Raw genomic sequence first — 22,452 nt, forward strand, 5'->3', positions numbered from 1 at the left:
TCTAGTCCCATGGATTTATACACATCCAATATCATGAGGCGGTCCTGGACTTGTTCCACTGTCATACTGGGATGAAATCTGCTCCTTTCACCCTCTCCTCAAGGTTCAGGGTCCTGACAGACATTTGACCACCACTGAAGACTGAGGCAAAGCACTTATTGAGTACCTCAGTTTTTTCCATGTCTGAGGAAGCCAGTTCTCCTGTCTCATTTGTCAGAGGGGCAACACTCTCCTTGGCCTGTCTCCTCCTGCCTATGTATCTGTAGAACCCCTTGTTATTTTTTAAATCCCTTGCCACGTTCAGCTCCAGCTGTACCTTGGCTTTCCTGACCCCATCTCTAAATGAAGAGCGCAATGCTTCCGTGATGCAAGAAATGCCATGTAGCAAGAAGGAGAGCAGCTAAGGCTCACTGCTTGGTGGCTACTCATCAGGGAAAGAAATGCAATTTGCCATAGCTTTGTCTAAATTTAACAATCTCCACCTGGATTTCAAGAGCTGCCCAGATGTTCTGGTCCACCAAGAAGGCCAGGGCTGGGCAGACAACGGGGCTGGCAACGCACATTTCTGGAAAGAGGAACCCCAAACCCCAGAATAAGACATCGGTTTTGTGTGGTTGTGAAGGAGCAGAGATGAGCTCCGGAACGTTTGGGGGCGGAACGGCACGGACAGGAACGGCAGAGAGAGGAACGGCACGGAACGGAAGGCGCGGGGAGCAGAGCGGGGGAAGATGGCGGCGGCCGTGGCGGCCACACGCGGCCCGGAGGCGGACAGCGGTACTGAGGGAGGGCGGCGGGGCCGGGGCTCGCTCCCCGCAGCCTGTTTGCTCCCGGGGGCAGCCGGCTGCTGGGGGCTGCTGGGGGTGTGGGTGCGTGGTTTTGTAGGGCGCAGAGATGGGGGAGCTCCGCGGGGCGATGGGCTGTGGTTGTCAGTACGGGGGATGGGAGGGTTGCTGTCTGCTCCCTGCTGGGTTTGGGGGTCACAACTGAACCCAAGGGAAGCCTTGAGCAGGAGCTTCTTCCAGAGCTCCTTTCTGAGGACTGTTATATTTTGTATGTGTCTATGACCAGATAGATCACTGAGCAAGCGTAGATGAGGAAAGTACAGAGATCCTGTGTATGTATATATACAGCACCTCCCAGTTAGGGCTTTTTTACTGAAACTTTGTGAGACTTGAGTCTGCAATTCAGAATGGAGCTCCAAGAACTACTTCTGATGGAGTTAAAAACTAGATAGCAATATTCTATCATGGACAAGGCCTAGGGCTGAGAACCTGATACATTGTTTTACGTGCAGGAAGCAGAATGTGATTGTACACCTACTTCATGTGCAACAGTGTGGTTTTCTTTTTTAATTTAGAAATCATGATATAGATACACATCAGTAGCTTTAAGTAGTTTCTGAGTGTGATGGACAAATTAGTTGCTTCAAAATTTAAGTTTCATGGTAAGGAGTGCTGCAGAAAACATTCATCCTGTGCAGGGTGAGAGAAAACACTAAAAAGCATTCAACTTGGTTGTAGTGAAAAATCATATCTACGTAGGTAACAAACAAGAGTTCAGTTAGTATTTCTGAGTTTCAGTAAGTATTTGTGGTACAGGCCTAAAACCTTGCTGCTTTCCCTGATAACCAAATTCCTTTGTAGCTCTCTGAAGGTGCCTGGGCTGTAGAGACTCTGTCTCAAACTGGTTAACAGCACTGTTTTGCTGCTACCTTGCTGTTTCAGAAAGAAACACGTCGAAGGCAAATTAATGAGTTAGTCTGGCCACACAGTATATATTTATATTTAAATAAGCAACAAAATTGAAAATAAATGTGATTAAAAGTGGTCTCTGTGTAGTGTTATGGAAAATGGATCTTGTCAGCACCTCCTTATTCTTTCTCGTAGTGTTATTGCTTGTAACTTAAGGGGTGTAGTAATGCTTACAAAGTTAAAGCCTTTGTTCCAGTGGAACATGACATTATGATTTCAAAATATTATTTCTAATCTAGTGAGAGAGAGGTGGATGGGTGAAAGGCAGCCAGCTGTGTGTTTGGAGGTGAGGAGCAGTTAGCTGGTCTCTCAGAACCGGTGGGGAGTTGTCCCCTTGCACGTGGGACTGGGAGAGGTCAGAAACCAGCCACTTTCATTCTAGTTAATCGTCCTCGCTGTTAAGGACTTTATTTTTCTTATTTGACCCACCAAATAGGCTAACGAGGGAAATAGTAGATTCTTCATGTTTGTTTGTGTAGCTCTTCTTTTCTTGCTGTGTTCATTGCTGTATCTCGATTCCAGACCTCGGTATTTTAACTCCAGTTACTTTGTTTTGTATTGATGGGGTATGAGGTAAACAAATTGGAATTTGAAGGTATTTTGTTTGTGTATGAAGAAAGAGAGCAGAAACAGAAAATGGAACAGAGGCTTGCTGCCTCTGGTTACTTTTGAGCTACCTGATAAATGCCTTGATTCTCTGTTTCACAAAACAGTCTCCCCTGTGTGTTTTTTGTGCCAATCACGTTTCTGATGGTGTTACTTTTCGGGAGCAAACTTTACTTTCATGTAAGAAGTACCCCCTACCTTCAGTTTAATCTGTCTACATTCATTTAAACACTAGATGTCGCTGTTGCAGTTTTTATACAAGTATGTACATCCATATATATACATGCATACATGTGTTTATATACACGTATAAGTTATATTTTCTTAACTGGAAAATATCCTTTTCCCCAAAAACTTACCAGACCTAGTCATCAAAATACTTTTTCATCTAATAATAAATTTCCAGGGCTATCTTTTGCCTCTTAGCTAACCTCTTTGGGTTAAAACATCCCTGAGAGGAGCAAGCTCTGGGTACTTGCTTATACGTTCATTATGATGATGCAGGCCTGCTAGAGCAGCATCTTAAGCAAGGAGTACATGGCCCTGAAATTTCATAACATTTGCATATGGAACAAACTGAGCCTGCGATGGGCCCTTACTAGAAATTGATGCCTTTTTCTTTTAAATTTTTCTGCCCTAGGTTCTGAGTTAAGCTCAGGACTTCCAGATGACAGCTACTCGTCAGGAGGTGAAGCCTTGGATGGAGATGATGAGGATGAAGCGGCAGCCCTTAACAATGTGGCAGAAGAGGCAACAAACTCCAAACCTGGCCCAGGTGCAGGCTGGGCAGATGCCATGGCAAAAGTGCTCAACAAAAAGATACCACAAAATAAGTCCATTATCTTGGCCAAGAGTAAAAAACTTGAGAAGGAAAGAGAAAAGGATAAACAAGAGAGGCTGGAGAAGAGGAGGAAGGTGAGAAAAAGACTCAGCATTTCATTGTACAGGTGGAGATGTGGCAAGATCCCCTAAGCAGGGATTTAGGAGAGCACTATGAGCCTGTTCTCAGTTTTGGGATCTCTACTCCACTGTGACCTCAAATTGCTTAAATTTCTTGACTTTCTAGGCAGTCCTGCTCTAGGGCTTCTTACGTTCTGAGCGATTGGACAAGCTGATCTTTGGCAGCAGGATTGTGGTGTCAGTCAGCTTGAGATGTTTTTGTTGGATGAAAGAAGCATCATTAAGCTCAGATTTCTATTTACTGTTATTAATCTGGGGTATAACTCCTTTTGATGGCATTAGGAGTGCAAGTAGTTCTAGCTCTGTCATAGAAGGTGAGAAGGAGAAAGGACAGAAAACTCTGGTCATCCAAATTCTGCTGTGACTTCCAAAATCAAGGCCTCATGGTTGAGATTGCAGCAATCCATGACGTGCTTGTGAAGTGGTTTGTGCCCCTTGATTTTCCATGGTAGGAGTTTTCTATGATGACATCTGTGCCCTGAATTACTTACAGTCCTGAAACTGTTATAAAGAAAGCAAAGCTGTTGACAATTAGTGGTTTTGTTTTGTTTTGTGAATGTTGTTGTTGTTTGTTTGCCTTTTTTTGGTGGAACTTTAACTCCAGAATGAAATTGATTCACCTTCAGGCTAAAAAATATAGTAATAGTTGTAATGTCTCATCTTACCAGTTCTGTTCTACTGGGAAATCCCGGTGTCCACCTGATAGTCTGGTACATGCTGTGGTTATGCCACAGCCTGCCTTTTTAAAAGAGCTTTGGTGAAGGTATCTCCTCAGTTCCAACTGTCCTAAATACCTGTTCTCATACCATAAACACGTGGCAGTACTGTAAAGCAGAGGTGGGCTGCAGGTCTCTAAACTGACCTGTTCACCCTTAGAAAAACGTCAGGGCAGATTGCCTTTTATTAATTTCTTGCTGGTGGAAAGTAGGTTAGGGCAGTTCTTTTGATCAAAGGCCAAAACATGGTCATAAACTGTTGAATTCATAATAGTCTGCCTGGTATCATAAAGATAAGGACTTTGAAATTCCATGAAAAACTTTTTGCATGAAACAGACTTAATGCAGCATCACCAGGTCTAAGAACTGTTAGATTGTTGAAAGGGCTTAAAAATGTTACCTTACTCTTGGTGCAGGAGCTGCGGAAATAATAGCATTCTTCTATTGGTATTGTATGGCCCCTGATAATTTAAAAGTTGATCAGTTTGGGATTTGGAAGCAGTGAGCCTCAAAAAAGACAAAAATCAGTGTTGTATACAGCAGTTCTTCTCCAGTGGGTGCTTGTTACAATTTTGTGTTTGAGTTCTACTCATTGTAGTCTTTGCTATGCACCGCTGTCAGTCACAAAAGCTGCATTGTGATTAACGCAGCAGGGGAAGTCAAATTCCCAAGGCCCAAAATGCAACGTGCTTGTCTTGACATGCCCAGAAATTTATTATTTATAGGTTTCTCTCTGATCAACTTGTGAAGTTTTGGAGTTGAAAACTGTCTTTGAATCATTTCCTTGTCTGTAGAAGCCAGTGTGCAAGCATCAGTGCAAGAGACTTGCCTCAGACCTGGTGTCCGGTGCTGTATTGGAGTTCCCCTTACCCTCAGCCAAACTGAGCTTCGTCAATTTATCATTTTTTAACTCCTCTTGCTGCATATTGTATCAGAGTATGCTGCATTCTCGGATGCTCAATGCCACTCACTTCATGTAACAATATTTATAATGCAGCTTGATAAAAAGCGGGAGTGGGAAATGATGTGCCGAGTGAAGCCAGATGTTGTCAAAGACAGAGACAGAGAGAGAAATCTTCAGAGAATTGCCACAAGGTAAGAGCATTTTGAAAGCTTTCTTGAAATACACGTATATCTTAAAGGGAGGAAAAAGAGAAGAAAAGGCCTGTGCAGATAATCTGTTTCCAATCAGATTGAACTCTTAAGAAGTGACTAGCAGGAGCCAAGTGATTTATGTACAGGTCTGCATTGTACAGTATCAAGTTCAGCAAAAGTTTTCAAAAGGTTTGCAAAAGCATAAAAAATTAGACAAGAATGTAATGTTTGCTTAACAGAAGTGCTTTGCTAGACCCCTTCATTTTGTTTAAATTAGCAAAATGCTTTAAAAATGCAGAACAGTTGTGTCTACTATTCTGTTTCTTCTTTCTCCGCAGAGGATTCACCAGATACATGGCTGCTAGGTTCGGTTGCCTGTTTTGCATTATTGTAGTTCACTGCCACAGAACTAGTCAAGCTCCTTGTTGTAGTCTCTGTATGTTTTTGTCTTCTTACAGGTCTCATTCCTCTGCCTTGTTCCTCTGCCTCAGCAGCTCTTAAGATCTTGTCTGAGGAATTTAATAGCTGGTTGTAGGATGAGTAGCATGCTTCTGAAGATGAAAAATGCTTTTGTATTGATCTCAGTGCAATGCGCCATGCTTGCTTTGGGGTCTGAATGGTTATTTGTAAATTTTTATTACTGGCTCCTAGCAGTAAGTGTGAAGGAAGGTAGAGAATTTAAAGCCTCTTGTAGTGTAGTAAATGTTACATCTTATTTAAATTGAGGTTCTAAGTAACCATTTTTAGTAACTAGAAGCCATCTGGCATCTGCACTGATTGGTTGCTTTGATAGAAGGTAAAGGCAACTTGAGTTAAAAAGCTGTTTTTGTCTTGTTCACCTCCTTTCCCCTGCTTTCCATCTTAGAGGTGTTGTACAGTTATTCAATGCTGTCAGGACTCACCAAAAAAACATTGATGAGAAAGTGAAGAAAGTTGGGAGCTCTGAGAGGCGACGTGCTAAACTGCTGTCATCTGTATCAAAGAAAGATTTCATCGATGTTTTAAGAGGCATGGAAGGTGTTAAAGGAAACCAGAATCCTGGGAAGGGCACAAAAAGTAAACAGGTAGGCTTCACCTGGATGAAATACTCCTTACAAAATACTTAGTGTAATTTTTGTCTGCTAATGTGCCTGCACTTCAAAACAGCTGTCATCAAAGTGTGTGTTTTTTTTTAAGCATATTTCGAAAGGAAGCTTTTGGGCTTCAAGGTACAAAACACTGCAAGCTTTCCTGATAGGGCATCAAGCCTTGTGTTCAAACTACTTATTTTAGCTGTGTTTTAAAAATAATAATAATAATGGACTTTATCTTGGGTTTTGCACATCGTGAAACAAACTGTAAGGTTTTACTGGGTCAAGACCTTTGGAGTTCAGGAAATAATATTTACGAGTTCTTTAAAATTGCTAAAGGTATGGTGTCTACATGGTATATTGGACTTTGTGGGTCAATATACCATGGTTGATATACACACAGTTTCAGGCATTTCATACTCAGTTGTGCAGGATGATTATGCTCAGCAGCTTTGTGGCTTTCCTGTACAAGTGAACACTGCAACAGGAAGAAAGTGAGACATTAAATCTTATATGTAGGCTTTTCTCTTTCAAATTGTGTGTTGGGGCTTTATTGATGATACAGTGTTTTGGAAAGAAGTGTTTTAAGATATCTTACATTTTTACAAATGGCTGAGAAGGATACAGTTTATTTGGATTTGTCCAACTCTATCAGTTCTTTTAATTCACCGAGTAGCTCAGGGTTAAAAACAAGTTGCTCAGACATACTCTCTTGTATTTCAGAAGCTGCATGTTTTTGACATGCATTTGCATTCAGGTTTGAACTTTGTGCTTGGTAATGGGTGGAATACTTCTCTTTGGCCCAGACTTACACCAGTTAACTAAATGCTTTTTAGTGCCAGAAAGAAATACTTTAATCAGTTGGGAGACAACAGTTTGTCATATGTTTTTTGTTTGTGTGCACTTGGGGAGCATGATGAAACGCTGCCTGGCATGAAGAGTTCATAGAATTTTCATGCAAGTGTAATATTAAAGGTTTTTTTTTTGTTTTGTTTTGTTTTTTTTTAATTTCTTGGATAATGAGAACAATTTAGGTTGGTGCTGACACTTTATTTCTCCTTAAATAATTCCAGCTTGCTTGTTTGGGTGGGGATATGTGCATGTGTGGTGTTTTTTTTGTTTTGTTTTGTTTTGTTTTTGGGGGGAATGGGGGGCAGGGAGGAAAGGAGTGTTGTTTTTTTTATTCCCTGGAACACCTGAACGTCAGAGTAATAGAAGTGCCTACTACTATTGCTGATATTAAGGACTGGTCAGGATTATTATTAACTTAACCGTCATGGGAATTATATATCAGCTGCAAAAACATGGCAGACTGACAATGAATCAACAGCTGAGCAAAAAATGGATTTTTTCTGTGTGTGTCAAATTGTAGAAGGACAATTTTCGAATTACTAGGGATGAAAACAGATTGCAAATGCTTCTTTACCATAGAAGCAGTGTCTTATTTTAGCAGCATCAAGCATTTTTCCATTAAAGTGCTCTGGACAAATAATGCTTTAGGTGCTGGCTGTCTAGTGTCGTTTTGAGCATGGATAGGTGCTACTTTCACATAGCCTGTGAACAAAATCTTCAGATTTGGGAGTTTTTCATTATGAACTTAAGACCATGCTTCTGCGTTGGTTTATTTATTTGTTGTTGTTGTTGGTGTTTTTTTAATATTTATGTCTACATGGATAGACTGTCTCCCCATCTCCTGCCATGTTGCATTCCTTCAGTGACTCTCCATTCAGCAGTATACCAAGGTCTTTAAGAACAGTTTGAAAAGGAGGGTTGTTTTTTTTTTGTTTTGTTTTTTTTAAATCTGAAATCTGCCTTTTCTTGTGAATGTATCTTACCTGTTTATTATGCTCCCATATTCTTAGTTGTTGAAACCAAATTCTGATCTTTAGTCTCCTTCTCAGAATTGTACAGACATTCTGGGACTGAGCAAAACTGCTGGCTTCCACGGCTGTATCTTTGCTTCTTGGTCTTTTGAGGGTATTTCAAAGAGTGGTAAGCAGGGATGAGACTTTGAGACAGTGAATTCCTTAGAGCGCAAACCTGGTAGATTTTTATGCTATCTGAAAGCTCATTTGTTTGGTCTGGTGGTGGAGGTTGTTTTTTGGTTTCTAGTAGCCTGCTTTGTTTCTAGCAATTAAAGAGTATGGCGTGTATTTCGTTTTGAAAAAGAGAGGGGAATATATTTATTTTGACATAAACAATGGAAGGGATGCCAATCCCGAACTCCAGGCTTTGTGCCATCAATTAAAAAAACAGTCCAGAACAATAAAAACACTACCCCACCCACATAAAACGAGCAGTTAGCAAGAAAAATAGCAGAATAAAGCTTTCCCAGTGAAAGCAAAACTTTCTTTACCCACACCTGGTACTATGAAAGGAGATTTGATTATATTTGTGAGAATGGGCAAATACTTAGCCTTCTTACTCTACAGTGGTTTTTGAGCAATAGATTTGTTGTCGTGGTTTTGAGAGTTTGGCTCCTTCCAAATGTTAGGGATTGTTGAAGATATCCTTTACAAAGCTCTGTTGTGATTGATTATTTACTCAAGTATAGGTATGCATGAGAAAAAGAAATTAAAATCTCTATAAAGGCCCATCTGTAGTGGTCGGATTTTGCTGTGGCACAAATTCTTTTAAAAATATGATCTTTTTCCATCAGTTTCATGCCTTCATGGGAAGAACAGGTAACCTGTACCTCTGCCAGAGCTTAGTGTTGTTGTTTATAGTCTCAAACGTTTAGCCATTGGCTCAGACACGACTTGGTGTACCCACCCAATGCAGCTGTGAAAGACTGTCAGGCTGTGAAAAATTTCTCGTGCCATTTGAGACTATAGCCCCTTTTCAGGTTTTGTGTGCCCAGATGGGAGTAATTACTCTTCTGAGCTGGAGCCAAAAACTTTGCCTTTCATATCACTAACTGTTTATCAAGGTATTTCTTAATCCTTGCTGAGCCAGCTGACTTGTGTAATGTTTTTCCCTGTTTTTTTTCCAAGGTACTGTACAAGATGCTTGCCTCTGGGTAAGGTCATGTAATATCCCTCCTCCTACCTTATCTGAAAGCTTTGTGTTGTGGGATAAGAATGAATAATGGGGGGAAAAAAAGCCTCACTGTTGTGTTTTTTTTTTTTTTTTATTTGGGTGTGGGTTTTTTTGGAAGCATTTATCGGCAGATACAAGGGCTTTCCATTCTCACTCAATGCAATCTTTACAGAGCATGTTTTCATTTCAGTATTTATTGCTTAGATCTTGGCTATTTCCCACCTTTAAGAAACATGAATAAATGTTAATAATCTACACTTTATTTATGCTTGTTTTTTTAAATAGTAGTAATACATATCAGCTGTCTTTCTGGCCATAAAGGCTGAAGTCATCTTTATGTTTGTAGAGCAAATATAGAAGTAGACCGTGATGTTAAAGGATTTTTTATGCTATTCCTAGAGAGTTAAGTTCCTTTCAGAGGTATGCCCATGAAAGAGATGTCACAATGTCTAATATAGGTGGTATTTTTTGTCAAGGATACTTTATTCTTTTAAAGCCTCCATGTATTTTAATTTGTCTTCTGTAGGCTGTAAGTTGTTCATCTGACCTGGCCTGGGACTTACTGCAACTGTTGGTCTGCAAGGGTATGATAGTAGATTGTAGCCTGAACCGAGTCCTTATTGGGAAAACATGCCCTACTCTTAGCACCGTTTTCTGGAAAATATTTCATTAATAGGGAGTTTATTTTTTCCAATTTAAATTTTGAATTGTGCTAAGATTCAAGTATATATTTTGGTATGTAGTTTTTGAGATGCCAGTTTCAATGCTCGTGTCTGTTATTTGCAGATTATCTTAATACATGTAATCTACTCTGGTTTTCGTGCAACCAAGTGCTCCAATTAAAGTCTAAGACTCCACTGAATTAGAATAGACTTCAAGTCTATTTCTAGCTTTAGGCATCCTTAGCAATTTTCTGGGTGTAGTTAAGATCATTGGATTAGGGAAGTACCTTTGCTTCCAGGGTTGAATGAAGTTTCAGATCCCTTGAATCTATACAGGAATGCTTGCTGGTGCAGCAAATTAGAATTCTGAAATCTTAATTGTAAGAAAGCAAAGACCATTGCAAAATATTTCCAGAGCAGTCTCAGCCCTTCTCCCTTGCAGCATGTCAATTACAGCAAGGTTATTCATTCTGTGATTTCAGCAGAAGCACCAGAAGCTCTCTTAACTTTTTTGCTTGTCATTTGTGCTTCTATTTCCAAAATGTAGTGATGAAGGCATCCACGTCTTTGAGGAATTTGGTAAGGTGCATCAGCACCTCTTCTAAACTTAAAAGGAAAGTTTTAAGTGATAATGACATTCCAGAGTAGCATACAACAGTCATAGTAATAAACTTCTGCTGTCTTCACAGAACTAATTAAAGGAGTAAGGATGCATGCCTGTGTTCCAGCAGATTTGAGGGGGCAGCCAAGTATTAATTTAGTTCACATGCAGCCAAAGCAAAGTTGTTCTCCCAGTTCTAATGTTTTCCCATTACATTCACAGTAACTTTAATTCGTATTTAGTTATAAATCATGCATTTGCATCTGCCTTTCATATGTGTGTACTTTCTTGAAGGCCACCTCCTGTATGCTTGGAGTTTGTTTTTAGTATCAGGAGTTGCTGATGAACTACCTATACAGTGTATTCTATTGTATATCCTTATGGATAAATATAGCACAGCCTGCCACCACTGTGCTATATTCTAATTACCTTCTCTAAGATAAAGGATTATTCTGCAGTGTTAGAAGTTGTTTGACATTTTTACTTTCAATCTGTTTGCAAGATGTATTGACTTACCATTTTTGGGTCATCAGCAGGGTTGGGTGTTGAAAATATGTTCAGTTTTCTATCTAACAACGTACATCTAAATTCCCGTGTTAAGAGAAATAGGTCTTTGCCAGTATTTTTATAAGTATCTGATAGATGTCAAGAATCTAATGCTGCAAGTTTACTTTCAGGTAAAAGAGTTAAAATTGATGTGATGGCTTTATCTCACTAGGTTCACCATTTTTCCTGTGTTCTTGCCTTCAGGTTTCCCTTTCTGCTCTCCTTTTGTATCTCCTAGGGCCTGTTTTCTTTTTCTGTTGTACTTGACTAGAAGGCAGGAAGGAAAAAAAAGCTGTGATTTGTGCAGTCTGCTTCCACCAACTTCTTCTTTTTTTTCTCTTTTTTTCCTCTTTTTTTTTTTTTTTTTTTTTAATCCTCTTTATGTTTCATGTTCCCAACAGGATCTTTCCCTCTTCATTTCAGGGCCAAGCACACGTTCCTATACTATGGTTCCTAATGCTAAAGCAGCCCTGGCAACTGCTTGCACAGGAGGACCTGTTCTCTATTTGTCATTGTGATTCACATGTGGTCTTCAAAGATGCAGATAGCATGTGGTCAGTGGGGACGGATATTTCAGGAGAATTTGGCTACTAAAAGCCTGTCATACCAACTGAGGTGGTGACCTCAGGTTTGAGAAGGCTGGTCCACCAGGTGTTTAAAACTTGGCCACACCTGGGAAGGTGTTCATGGAGATAACAAAATACATTACCGGCTCCAAAATAGTCATTAAATGATTTGTAAGTTCAAGAAAATGCATAACAAGGTATTAGCAAATACAGGTAGGAAATACTTCCTTCTTAGAGTAGACAAAATGTTTTAAGTTCCTCTTGCCTTGGAAAGAGTTGAGGAGATTTAGTTGAAACGTTGCAAAAACCTACGGCCTGAGGCAGGTGACTGCAATGGAAAACTTCAGCCTAATGTGGTCAAAGTTTGGCAGGTTTAAGTGAATTTAAACAGGGACTAACAATTGAAATGTGATGCAATATTGAAATGGCTCCATCTGTAATATTCGAGAGTAACTCGCCTTGGTATTTGATTATTAATGCACAGGGGACTATGGTGTTGTTCTGTTTTCCCAGACAGTGTTGCCAAGCTGGTTTTCAGTAAAACTGTGTCTAAAATAACCACAAGCTTGTGGTATACATCATCTTCTGATCTTTCTGTAAGTATACAAAGCACAGACATCCAAAATGTCAAACCCTATTAGAATTGCCTTACTGAAGTGTAAAACTATGATTTGCAGAATTATTTTTAAAGGAAAGTTGTCTTCAGTGTAATCTGTGACTTTTTTTGACTAAAGTTGTAAAAGTGCATTGTGTCAGAGCTGGGGGAAATCTTTTCATTATTTATTATTTTTTTTAATTTATGCATTTATTTTTCTCTGCAACAATGGCAGAAAACTTAAAATGCTTCAGGTCATTATTCTTTTGGGGACCTATCACTTTTTCCAAATTTTAATCCTTGCAGCTTTTTATTTGGAAAATGCCGTAACTGTTAAACAGCTGCTCCCTGTTGCTAAAAAGTACTTCCTAACCACTGCCTGCACCCCTACCAAATTGATAGTTTTTGACTTCAAAACCAACCTCAGCAGATCTCACAAAGTTATGACTGTGGACACAGCCCTGATTTAATGAAAAAACAACTTAAAAAAAAATATCCAGTTTTATCTGGTAAATCAAGTTGGAAGCCTTATAAAAGCAGCTGTCCACTTTTGGCTTTGTTCATAACTCTTATAGGTAGGGTAATGTAATTAGAGAAAATAAATCTGAACGTTCCACAGAGTTTATAGAAAAAGTTCTCTGAAAGTAACAAATACTGGGTGGGACTTGTCTCTCTGAACCAGTTTTTTTCCCCTCACCTAAGCACTTTCTATTGCAAATTATCTTGAAATATGATTGCTTTACTTTGAAGTTTTATTAAGGTATAAAATGTTCCTATTTGCAAAGTGTTGAACTAGCAGATGTGAGATGTGTATTATAAATGACCTCTGTGCACACCTACTCTTCTGTTTATCTTTCTAGAGTTCGGGAGTGATGGGTCAACCTGCTTACAGCTTCCAATAGAGGGTTGCTCAATTCAGTTTGTATATATATATATTTATTTTCTGTTGGATAATCTGGCCAGTATTTAATGACTGTTTCTTAAATTCATTGGAAACATAGGAAAGATATATATATAATATTTTTTAACCTGCTATTACAAATAATACTAAAGCTGTCATCTTGGAAAGATCTGACCTTTTTTGACTTTGTTGCCAAACCCTGGATGGTGTTCTTCTCTTTGTGGCCTCTTCCATTACTTCTTGATGTGCAGTCATTGTGAAAGCCTATGCAGAAATGTAGATCAGGGTGTATGGTCTGTTTGTTAATGAATTTGCTGCTTGTTCATGAGGGTGTGTGGGAAATTGCAGCAAAGTAAACTCAAAGAAACTTGGATTTGCAGGCATATAGTTTATATTGCAAAAGCCATTTAAATAAAAGTAGGGGCAATGAGAGCAGGGTCATTTAGCCAAAAAAACTGCTTAGTAGTAATAAAAACTCCAGTATTTCATATTTAGTAATAAAAATATGCACAAGCTAGTTGTATTTTTTTTTTCTTCCTCTTCCTTCCTCCTAGATTTTGGATAGCTATACTTGTTTCAGGACTCAAATGTGACTGGAAATCCTGAGTCAGAAAAAGGAGGCCTTTTATTAGCTCTATTTCCTAATCAGCTGTACTTTGAGATGATTTCTTAAGTGCTGGAGGTAAAGGACTTGATTATTACTATGGTCTTCGTTATTTGAGATAACCTTTTGGGACTTGCTTTGCTATGCCTCTTGCTGAAACATAATGGAAAACAGTGGATGATTTCAGCATCATCTATAGGAAATAATTGGTATCACGTTTTGATTATTAAAAAATCTGCAGGCTGCTAATTTATTCTTAAAAAAAAAAAAAAAAAAAAAAACGGATCAAAAGCACTCCAGACAACCGTTGGCCTTCATGTATCCTTACTATGCTAGCAGGCAAATGCAAACTTTTATTAAAAGCATGCAGGTCTTAGATACCCATCTGGGACAGTGCCTAAGTATCTTTCATAAATGAGTAACATGAAAAGATCTGTTGTGACTTGAAAATACTTGTCTGAAATAGGTTGTTGCAGTCCATTATTACTGGACTTCTGAGGGATACTGAATAGAAGGCCTTAGTCTTAAACAGATATTTTTTTCCAGGCACTTTTTTCCAGGCGCATATGTAGTTACATATTTTCTAGGTACAATGTAAAGGTTCAGAAACTGTGCACCTTGCAACAAGGGTATTTTGGATCTGGGGAATGTTTAGGGAGAGAGCTGATCCTTAAACTCTGTCATGTCTTCAATTACTGCACCAAATACACATTAAAAAATGTAACACCAGCTTCTTCTATCCCTTGTTGTGTGGGATTTTTTTCTGGGTTGAAATACTAATTATCTGGAAAAGTTCTTTCTTCCTTTGTTTGAATCACATCCAAACAGAAAAACTCTTGGTTCATTATTTTCCTTTTTAGGAATATCAATAGAAGTTGGTAAGGAGGAGTCCATCTAAGTTTCGTCTTGGTAATTAGCCAATATTTTTTGGTACACAATGAACATTATTTTGCAGGCTGTGGTTCCTGGAAGCTCAGGCTTAGCTAGCACAGAGACCTACCTAGTCTTACTGATGAGCAGCATGATCTTTTCTGAGTCAGAATGAAGATTCTCAATGAAGCAGTGCAGCTACTTTACATCTTAGATGTCTTATGAACAAAATGCTTTATGATTCAAGTACGTCACTTATCAGACAACAATTTATATAGCTGGTTATTGTATTCAAAACTACAATATAACGTGGTGCATTAAATGCAACAGTCTTGATCATACGCTGTTTTCAACTATACAACTCATTGGATCTTTGTCAGGAATTTATGGATCTAGGTGCTATGCAGTCTTTGCTTTACAGATCCTATTGTTTAAGTAGATGAAACATGAAAGCTGTATGGAGACTGACACATGGAGAAAAGGTAGGAATAACAGGTGAATGCTGTGATAGTGACCAGTATGCTAGTGACCAGTATGGCAGTAATTCCCCTGGTGGTGGTATAAAATCTGATAAGTGGGCGTGGCAGGTATAAAGGTAAAAGCAAATAGCTGAGGATAATGAAATAGTTTTTGTTACAAGAGGACAAAAAACAAACATGACACTTTAAAAAATACAAGAATAGTAGTATGGTCGGGCATAATCTTGCAGCAGCAAGTGGTACAATTTGTTGTGCAGTGCAGGGATTTCTGAGATGACTGCCATGAGAACGGGAGCCTAGCAAGTGCTGAAGAGCTCCAGAGCTTCCTGTATGCAGAAGAGCTCTGTGTTACACTTGAAATCTTTTGAATATTTTTGCTTTTTCTGACAGAAATAGTGATTCATGAGGTTTCTGATGAGCTGAGGTTGAAGAAATCTGTTCTTTCAAACTCCTGTGATTCTTTTTTGCAATTATGCATTTAATAATGATGCTAATGATTTTCCTCTTTAAGTCCAGATAATTGCTTGTTCTTAGATTTCTGTAATACATTTCTGACTGCTCTAAGGTTGGAGCATGATTAAGCCTCTGCATGCCAACCCAAAGCGTTCCTTCTCCTTCACACATCCTCCCCTCATTGCAGTAAACCCTAGAGGAGGATGTGAGAATGGGGAGATTCCTCATGCAGGTCATTAAGCTGTGGGTGGTCTTCTGGCTGTGCTCAAAGTGAAAATGAGTATTGTGCTTCCATTGCCTTGTAGTACTAATTCCAGTGCTTTACTTGCAGAGAAGTTTGAACAGTAACACCGAGGTTCAAAACATACTGGAAAAAAAAATCACTCTTGTATTTGTTTACTAGCAATGCAAATACAAATCATAGTGTGGTTTGAATAAATCTCCTATACCATGCTTGGTATCCACATTATAGTGTCACTTCAAATATACAAAGGCAATTTATTTCAGTTACTCTAATTTCTCATTAAGAGAGAGTATAAATGGTTGTTGAATGACACTCACCTTAAGGAATAAATGTTTGTGTAGCAAACATTACTCTGCAGCAGAATAGACTTCTGTTGTGCGAATTGCTTGCTCTGCAAGCTCAAAAATGCTTTCCAAAGCCAAAGTGAGTTTCTATGAGACTTCAGCTTAGAAGTTTGGGCCAGTAACAGGCACAGCATATAGTCTCATTTTCCAGATCTGTGGGGTTTTTTTTTGGTCTGTTTGGGATCCATATGCATGTAGGAACCTTTCTTACAGTTAAGATCTCACTGCATCTGAAATAAGTTGATCAACAGTTCTGACTGTCACTTTAAACCTATAAGTTCTGTTTGTTTGTTTGTTTTGTCTGTTAAAAATCATTAAATTTGGTAATTTGCTTATATTGCTCTTTCAGATACTTAAACTACAGTTTTATTTACTTGCAGCTGAGAGCATACTTATTTTTCTTAGCCTGTGAGGTTGGATATTCCTGAAAATAAATTTAGGGGTAATGATTTTTTTTGGTGTTCTTTATCTTCCCCCTCCAAGGTTTGTTTCTTCTTTTGTGTGTGGGTTTTTTTTTGTTTTGTTTTGTTTTGTTTTTGTTTTTTTTTGTTTTGTTTTAATGGAGACACCTCCAGTACTTGCCGTGTTTTTGAGTTAGGCTTCAATTTGCTTGCCTGGGGATGAGGAACAGCATAGCAGCAGTCATTTGGAGAAAGATGCAGGATTTGCAGGGAGAATAATTGTCAAACGTAGTGTGAGAATCCATTTTGGCAGTTACACTTTTAACTGCTTGGTTCTGACAAAAGCCTCCCTGTATTTTGAGTTCTTAGATGTTTGTATTGAGCAAAATAGAGTAACCTGGGGAGGCAGCTCAAATTAATTAGGCATGTTAGAATTGTTTTCTCAGGGCTTAAAATTGTTGCTTTAAAGATATTTACGTTAGAAATTCTTTCCCTGACAGGTACTAATAAACATTTATTGTACGTGATTGTAAAGAGAGATGCCCCTGCAAGCTCTGGCATTTCATCTTGTTCACAGAGCAAAGGCATGGGAGCCCAATGCGCTGATCGTAATTCTTATGTTTGAAAAATGTTAACTTGTTAATATTCCGCAGTTATTGTCTTCTGGACAATAGGGGAATTCAGACCGTAAGGGAATCTCCACAGTCATGCAGATACTTTTGCTGTTGTGCAGGTGCAGAAACTGATGTAAGTTCCACAAGCTAGTGGAAAGCAGAGTGAAGTCTAATCTGTGCACTCTGTTTTCAGATCATATACTTTAATATTGTCACCAATAAGCATTACAGGACTTTTATCAGCCTATGAGTAAGGCTCTGGAAAACTTCCCTGCTCCAGTTTTAGACTAGTGCTATCTCAGTAAGACAACAGCTAAAAATGAGAATGTCCTGTGACTTAGAGTGAACTTAATTCTCTCATGCTTTCAAAGGAAGCAGGCTTTGGGCTTAAGACACTTGTTTGCAGACTGAAGGAGCTGATGTGTAGTGGTAAGTCCCCTTCTGCTGCTGGCACTGCAAGACCACAGAAAAATTGCTCCAAAGGCATCCAGGAGTCGATTACAGCCCAGATCCTGCAAGTGATGTCTGCTTGTTCTAGATGACAGAAATAAGCTTTGTTTGTTGATCAGTTTTACTAGGACTTAGCTAAGAATTTCTGTTCGTCTTGTCCTGGTGCAGATTTTAGAGAATGTCTTCAAACCAGAATTAGTTTGGGAAGTACCTCCCCATTACAGAAGTACTTGTCTCAGATTTGAGCTAATGCTGTGATAGTTTAGGTGACACATCAAACAGGCAGGATGGTGTTTGTGGTATTTATATGATCTCTTCAACTGGGCTATCCAGCTTTCCCAGCAAATGGGCCGTCTGCACTATGGTAACCACAGCTTTGGGTTTTGGTCTGTCTTATTGCAGTGATAACACCACGTACCAGTGACTCCTGAGACATTTTGCTGGTTGCTGCCTCTCAGACCTTTTTGAAACAAGTTATCACACCTTCAGGCAAAGAACAAACCCATACAAAAGTGTGTATAAAAGGCGGGGGGAGGGATAACAAAAAACAATTGTTCACTCCTTGCCTTACTGCTTCGTGTAGCATTACGCATTTATGTTTATACGGCCTGTTTTGTTTGCACGTGGGGATGTTCAAAGGGAACTTCAGTGATGTCCCGGAATGTGGGAGAGGTGGATGAACAGCTGACTGGGAGTTCAAAGCACAGAATGAAAGCTGGTTTATTTTCCAAGTGCCAAGAATCACTTTTGCTTTATTTAGATTAAACTAGATTATGGCATTGAAAGCCCAAGTACATTAACATTCTTATATAAAACAATGGGGGAGGCAATATTACAGTTGAACTAATTGTTAATTATACAGATAGTCTTGCTGCATATTTTCTTAAGACTCTGGGAATTTTTTTGATAGAATAGATTGGGGTAGCTGTGACGGGAAGAACAGAGCAGTAAATGACTTAGGAATGAAGATACCAAACACAGTGTTTTCTTCACTTGGGAGCATGCTTAAAACTGATTAAATATTTGCTTTCAGGTATTTAATCTTCATGTTTCAGGCATGGACATGCTACCTCTGTCTGTCGTCTTAGTGCTTGTATAAATCTCTATTCAAACCTTTGTGTCTCCTTACATAGTGGGTAATTCTGTGGAGGATCAGCATCCCTTTTTTGTTGAGGTCCTGCTTTTGTCCTGTTGTTCGCTTGCTGAATAGTCGATTGTGATGAATTTGAGAATGGGGCTTGTCAAAGCCTGAGCAGTCTTACACTGTCATTGCTGACAATAATGTCTGTTATGCGCATGTGGAAAAAGAAATGGCATCTCTGATGATTTTATTATTACTGGAAGAAGAAAATTGGATTTTGTAAGGAAAATGGGATTTTTCTATTTGGGTATTTCAAGTTTTACTCTGTGGCACGTTCAAGCAGTGATTATTTCTAAAAGGTCTGGGATTTATTTATTTTTTTTTTTTTAAGTGTTTTTTGTAACCATTCTGACCTTTCTCTCTCCTCTGGAAAGATGGACATATAGAACAATTGGAATCCAGTTTTAAGAAAAAAAAAGCTTCCAGCTCCTTGTGTCCAACAACAGAATACCAGAGTTGGCACTAGCATGCTTTATTACCACAAGAATATCTTAAGGTCTGCATATGGACCTACCCAGACTGTAACTCTTAATTCTAGTTAATTGATTACCCTGCCTGAGGTGATTTCAAGCTTTACTGGATACTGTATTTATGTGAATTTCTGCAAAGGTGAAAGAAGATAGAAGTCACTCACCTGGGGAAAAAGTGGATTGTTGCTTTTTCCACTGCTGCTAGAGGTGGGAGAGTTACCCTTAGGAGTAGGCATTATGAGAGCAGCTGTGAAGACAAAAAATAAAATGGGGAAGAAAAAAAAAAGGCGCATGCATCCTGATGAATAGCTGCAGTACTGTAGTATTTCTCTTTTGTCTTTTTTTTTTTTTTTTTTTTCCAACTGGTCCCTGGGAGATTCCATTTGGGAAGGAAGGTGTTAAGATTTGTAATGCTATTTTTGTGAAGGTAACCTTTCAAAAACGGCTGAACAAGTCACATTTATAAACATTTTTGTTTTGGTTACTTATTAAAAATATATGTCTTGTTTGGCAGACTTTTTACACTCAAATAGCCTCTTTTGGAGTGAAGTGTTAGGTTAATGTTGATCTGTACTCTCTATTCCTAATTTCTCTTGCTGTTAAATTCTTTATGCTGCTCTCTCTCAGAAATGGTGTGAGCATTAGCTTAAGGATGCAGTGGTTCTATACAGTATGCATAGTTTAGAGATGCACTGCAAAGAGGCATGAACAAATGTCTGCAGAGATCATACGTTTACTATGGGTTTTGCATCTAGTAAGCAAAACCACATCCACAGAGGGCACTGTAACACACAATTCTAATCTGATATATAGCATCAGGAGGTGGCAGTTACACTAGTGTGAATCAGTTGAGGCCTATCCTTTTGAGGAGGGGAGTGGGAAGAACAGTGAGTTACTTGTATACCTGTGTTTCAAAGACCTTTCAAAAGTAAGTTGTTTTCACTTCCCCTGATTCCTCTTTGGTAGGGTAATTTTTTATTGCATGTTGGACACTGAGCTGTATTGTTCCTCAGAAGTATTTTGCTACAGAGTCTCAAACCATTGAAATCATTGAACAGTTGAACATTGACATTGAACAGTTTTCAGTATCAGTAGGAATGTCAGACTTGCTTCATACTGTTCTTTAAAACTTTTGCCACAGGATGGAGCTGTTGCACTGTCCAAGTATGAGCAGTCACTTAGACGAACTGCACCCTAGCAATGTTTTCAGTGCTAACCTAAAACTAAGGCTCCTGTCATTTGATTGTTCACCAGTCTGTGTATTATGGACTCAGTTTATCCATTTTGAAGAAGTAGGAAACTTGGAATAAGGTGTTGTTGGCTTGCTGACTGTAGATCACCTTTCAGTTTCTTAGAGGCAGCTTTGCACCATATGACAAGCCCAGGTAGTGAGGTAATAATCCACATAAAGGAGATTTGGTTCATGTATCACTGAATATGTTTAATATTAAATTTGTTTTTTTTAAGCCTTTATTAAATCCATATTTGTGTTTTAGAAATGTGCCAAGAAGTGTTCTAATGAAGCAGCACCTGGGGGTTAATAAATGATATCATGAATCCATTTTGATTGCCAAGAAAGATTTTAATAAAGGAAGCCATGCCCAGGGTTGACCGTTTCATCCACAATGAATAATTGATTTGTTTCCTTATTTCTTTCATTGGTTGGTTAAAACAAGTTTCTTTTTCAGTATCAGGTCATTTATGATTGTCATTTCTGTACCATTTGCATGAAGAGCTGGCCTTTGGGATGTCTGTCAGTGCAAATGGCGTGTGAGGTGTTATTTTGGTTGCTTGAAGGGCTTCCATCTTTTCCTGCTCCTCTTTCACATTCATCTCATCTTCTCTTCCTTACCCTCCCCTCATACAGGGTCAAGTGAAGTCTGAAGAGGGGCCAGAATGGAATATACTGCGAGATGACTTCATGATGGGAGCATCTATGAAAGACTGGGACAAGGAAAGTGATGGAGAGAGTAATACTGAACAAGGAGGTGGTCTGAAACAAGAAGATGACAGTGACTGAATGAAACTGAAAATTATCAAGATAATTTTTTATCTTTTTTCTTTATTTGGATAAAAAGTCAACATTCTGTGAATGTACAATGGTTGGAGGATGTTTCTTTTCTTGAAAAGAAACTTGCACAACTTTGGCGTGCATTTTCTCTTCCATGTCACACTCTTATTTAATATAGCTACGTTTGCTATACTGAAATCCTGAAATATTTTCCAAAACATGTATAATTTTCAACATATTTCCAAAATATTTTGTACAGTCAAAATAGTGGCACCTGCCCAATAAAAGATAGATTTTGCCAAGGTCATTAAAAGTTTATACATTAGTCATAGCAGTTGATGTATTAGTGCGCCTGCATTTGCAAATCAGAGTTGCACTTTGAAAAGTTGTTAGCAATTCGCAGTAGAAATGGCTTACAATAAACACAGAAATGCCTTCACCTTGTAAAGTTATCGGACTCCTATAGAGACTTTATTACTTTGGCCAGGAGAGGTTTTGTAGATAATAAAGAAAAGTAAGCGTTCATGTGATGGTCTGGTCTTGGAGCATTACTTTGATTAGAGACAACTCTAGAAACACAATTGTAAAATGGGACTTGACCTTACTGATTGGCTTTTTGTGTGCGTCTATGTACACATATATATAAATATATAAATATATATATATATATAAAAGCATACATGTATATGCATGTATGTTTTTTCTCTGCAAGCCTAAAGTTGTATGTCCTAAGAGACTCGTAAGAGTGGAAAGGACAGTCATTGCTATTGTGTTTGTGGGGGCAGAAAGGGCTTTTCTAGCAACACTGCATAGAATTGTATTCAGTGTTGGTTCATTTGCAGTTCCAGTGTTCTGGTCTTTTTCAGTAGGGAGCCAGACCTCCAAGATGCATCCTGTGGATTTAGTCAACTGTAATGCTAATTCCTCAGGTCTGCAAGGGTCAAACAAAAGCCCCTCCTTTAAGGTGCATATTCTAACAATACCAAATTTTGGAAAACACACATCAGTATAACACTACTCACTTTGATTAAGCAGCTTCTCCTAATAGGTGGTTAGGTTGCAGAGGTGTAGAAACCAGTGTACATAATACAAATATATAGAATCATGTGAGTACAGATGGAATAGCATGGTGGTTAAGGAGTTTTAAACGAGAAGCTGAGGCTGAATTCTTCTGCCTTCACTAGTTGGATTGTCTGTCTGATGCTGTGTAGTTTAACTTAAAAAATGCAGAAATGTGATAGCAATGTGAAGAGAATGTTTTAG

At 38.7% G+C, this 22,452-nt stretch overlaps 1 protein-coding gene across 1 annotated transcript; it reads left to right on the forward strand.

The window, feature by feature from the left end:
• Positions 1–722: 722 nt before the first annotated feature.
• Positions 723–21,773, forward strand: RRP15 (ribosomal RNA processing 15 homolog). Its single transcript, XM_032185798.1, has 5 exons — positions 723–774; positions 2,998–3,272; positions 5,031–5,128; positions 5,994–6,192; positions 21,046–21,773. The coding sequence occupies exons 1-5, from the start codon at positions 729–731 to the stop codon at positions 21,196–21,198; spliced, it is 771 nt and encodes a 256-aa protein (XP_032041689.1). The 5' UTR covers positions 723–728; the 3' UTR covers positions 21,199–21,773.
• Positions 21,774–22,452: the final 679 nt, after the last annotated feature.

Source organism: Aythya fuligula, chromosome 3 (assembly GCF_009819795.1).
Source record: "Aythya fuligula isolate bAytFul2 chromosome 3, bAytFul2.pri, whole genome shotgun sequence".
Taxonomy (NCBI): Eukaryota; Metazoa; Chordata; class Aves; order Anseriformes; family Anatidae; genus Aythya; species Aythya fuligula.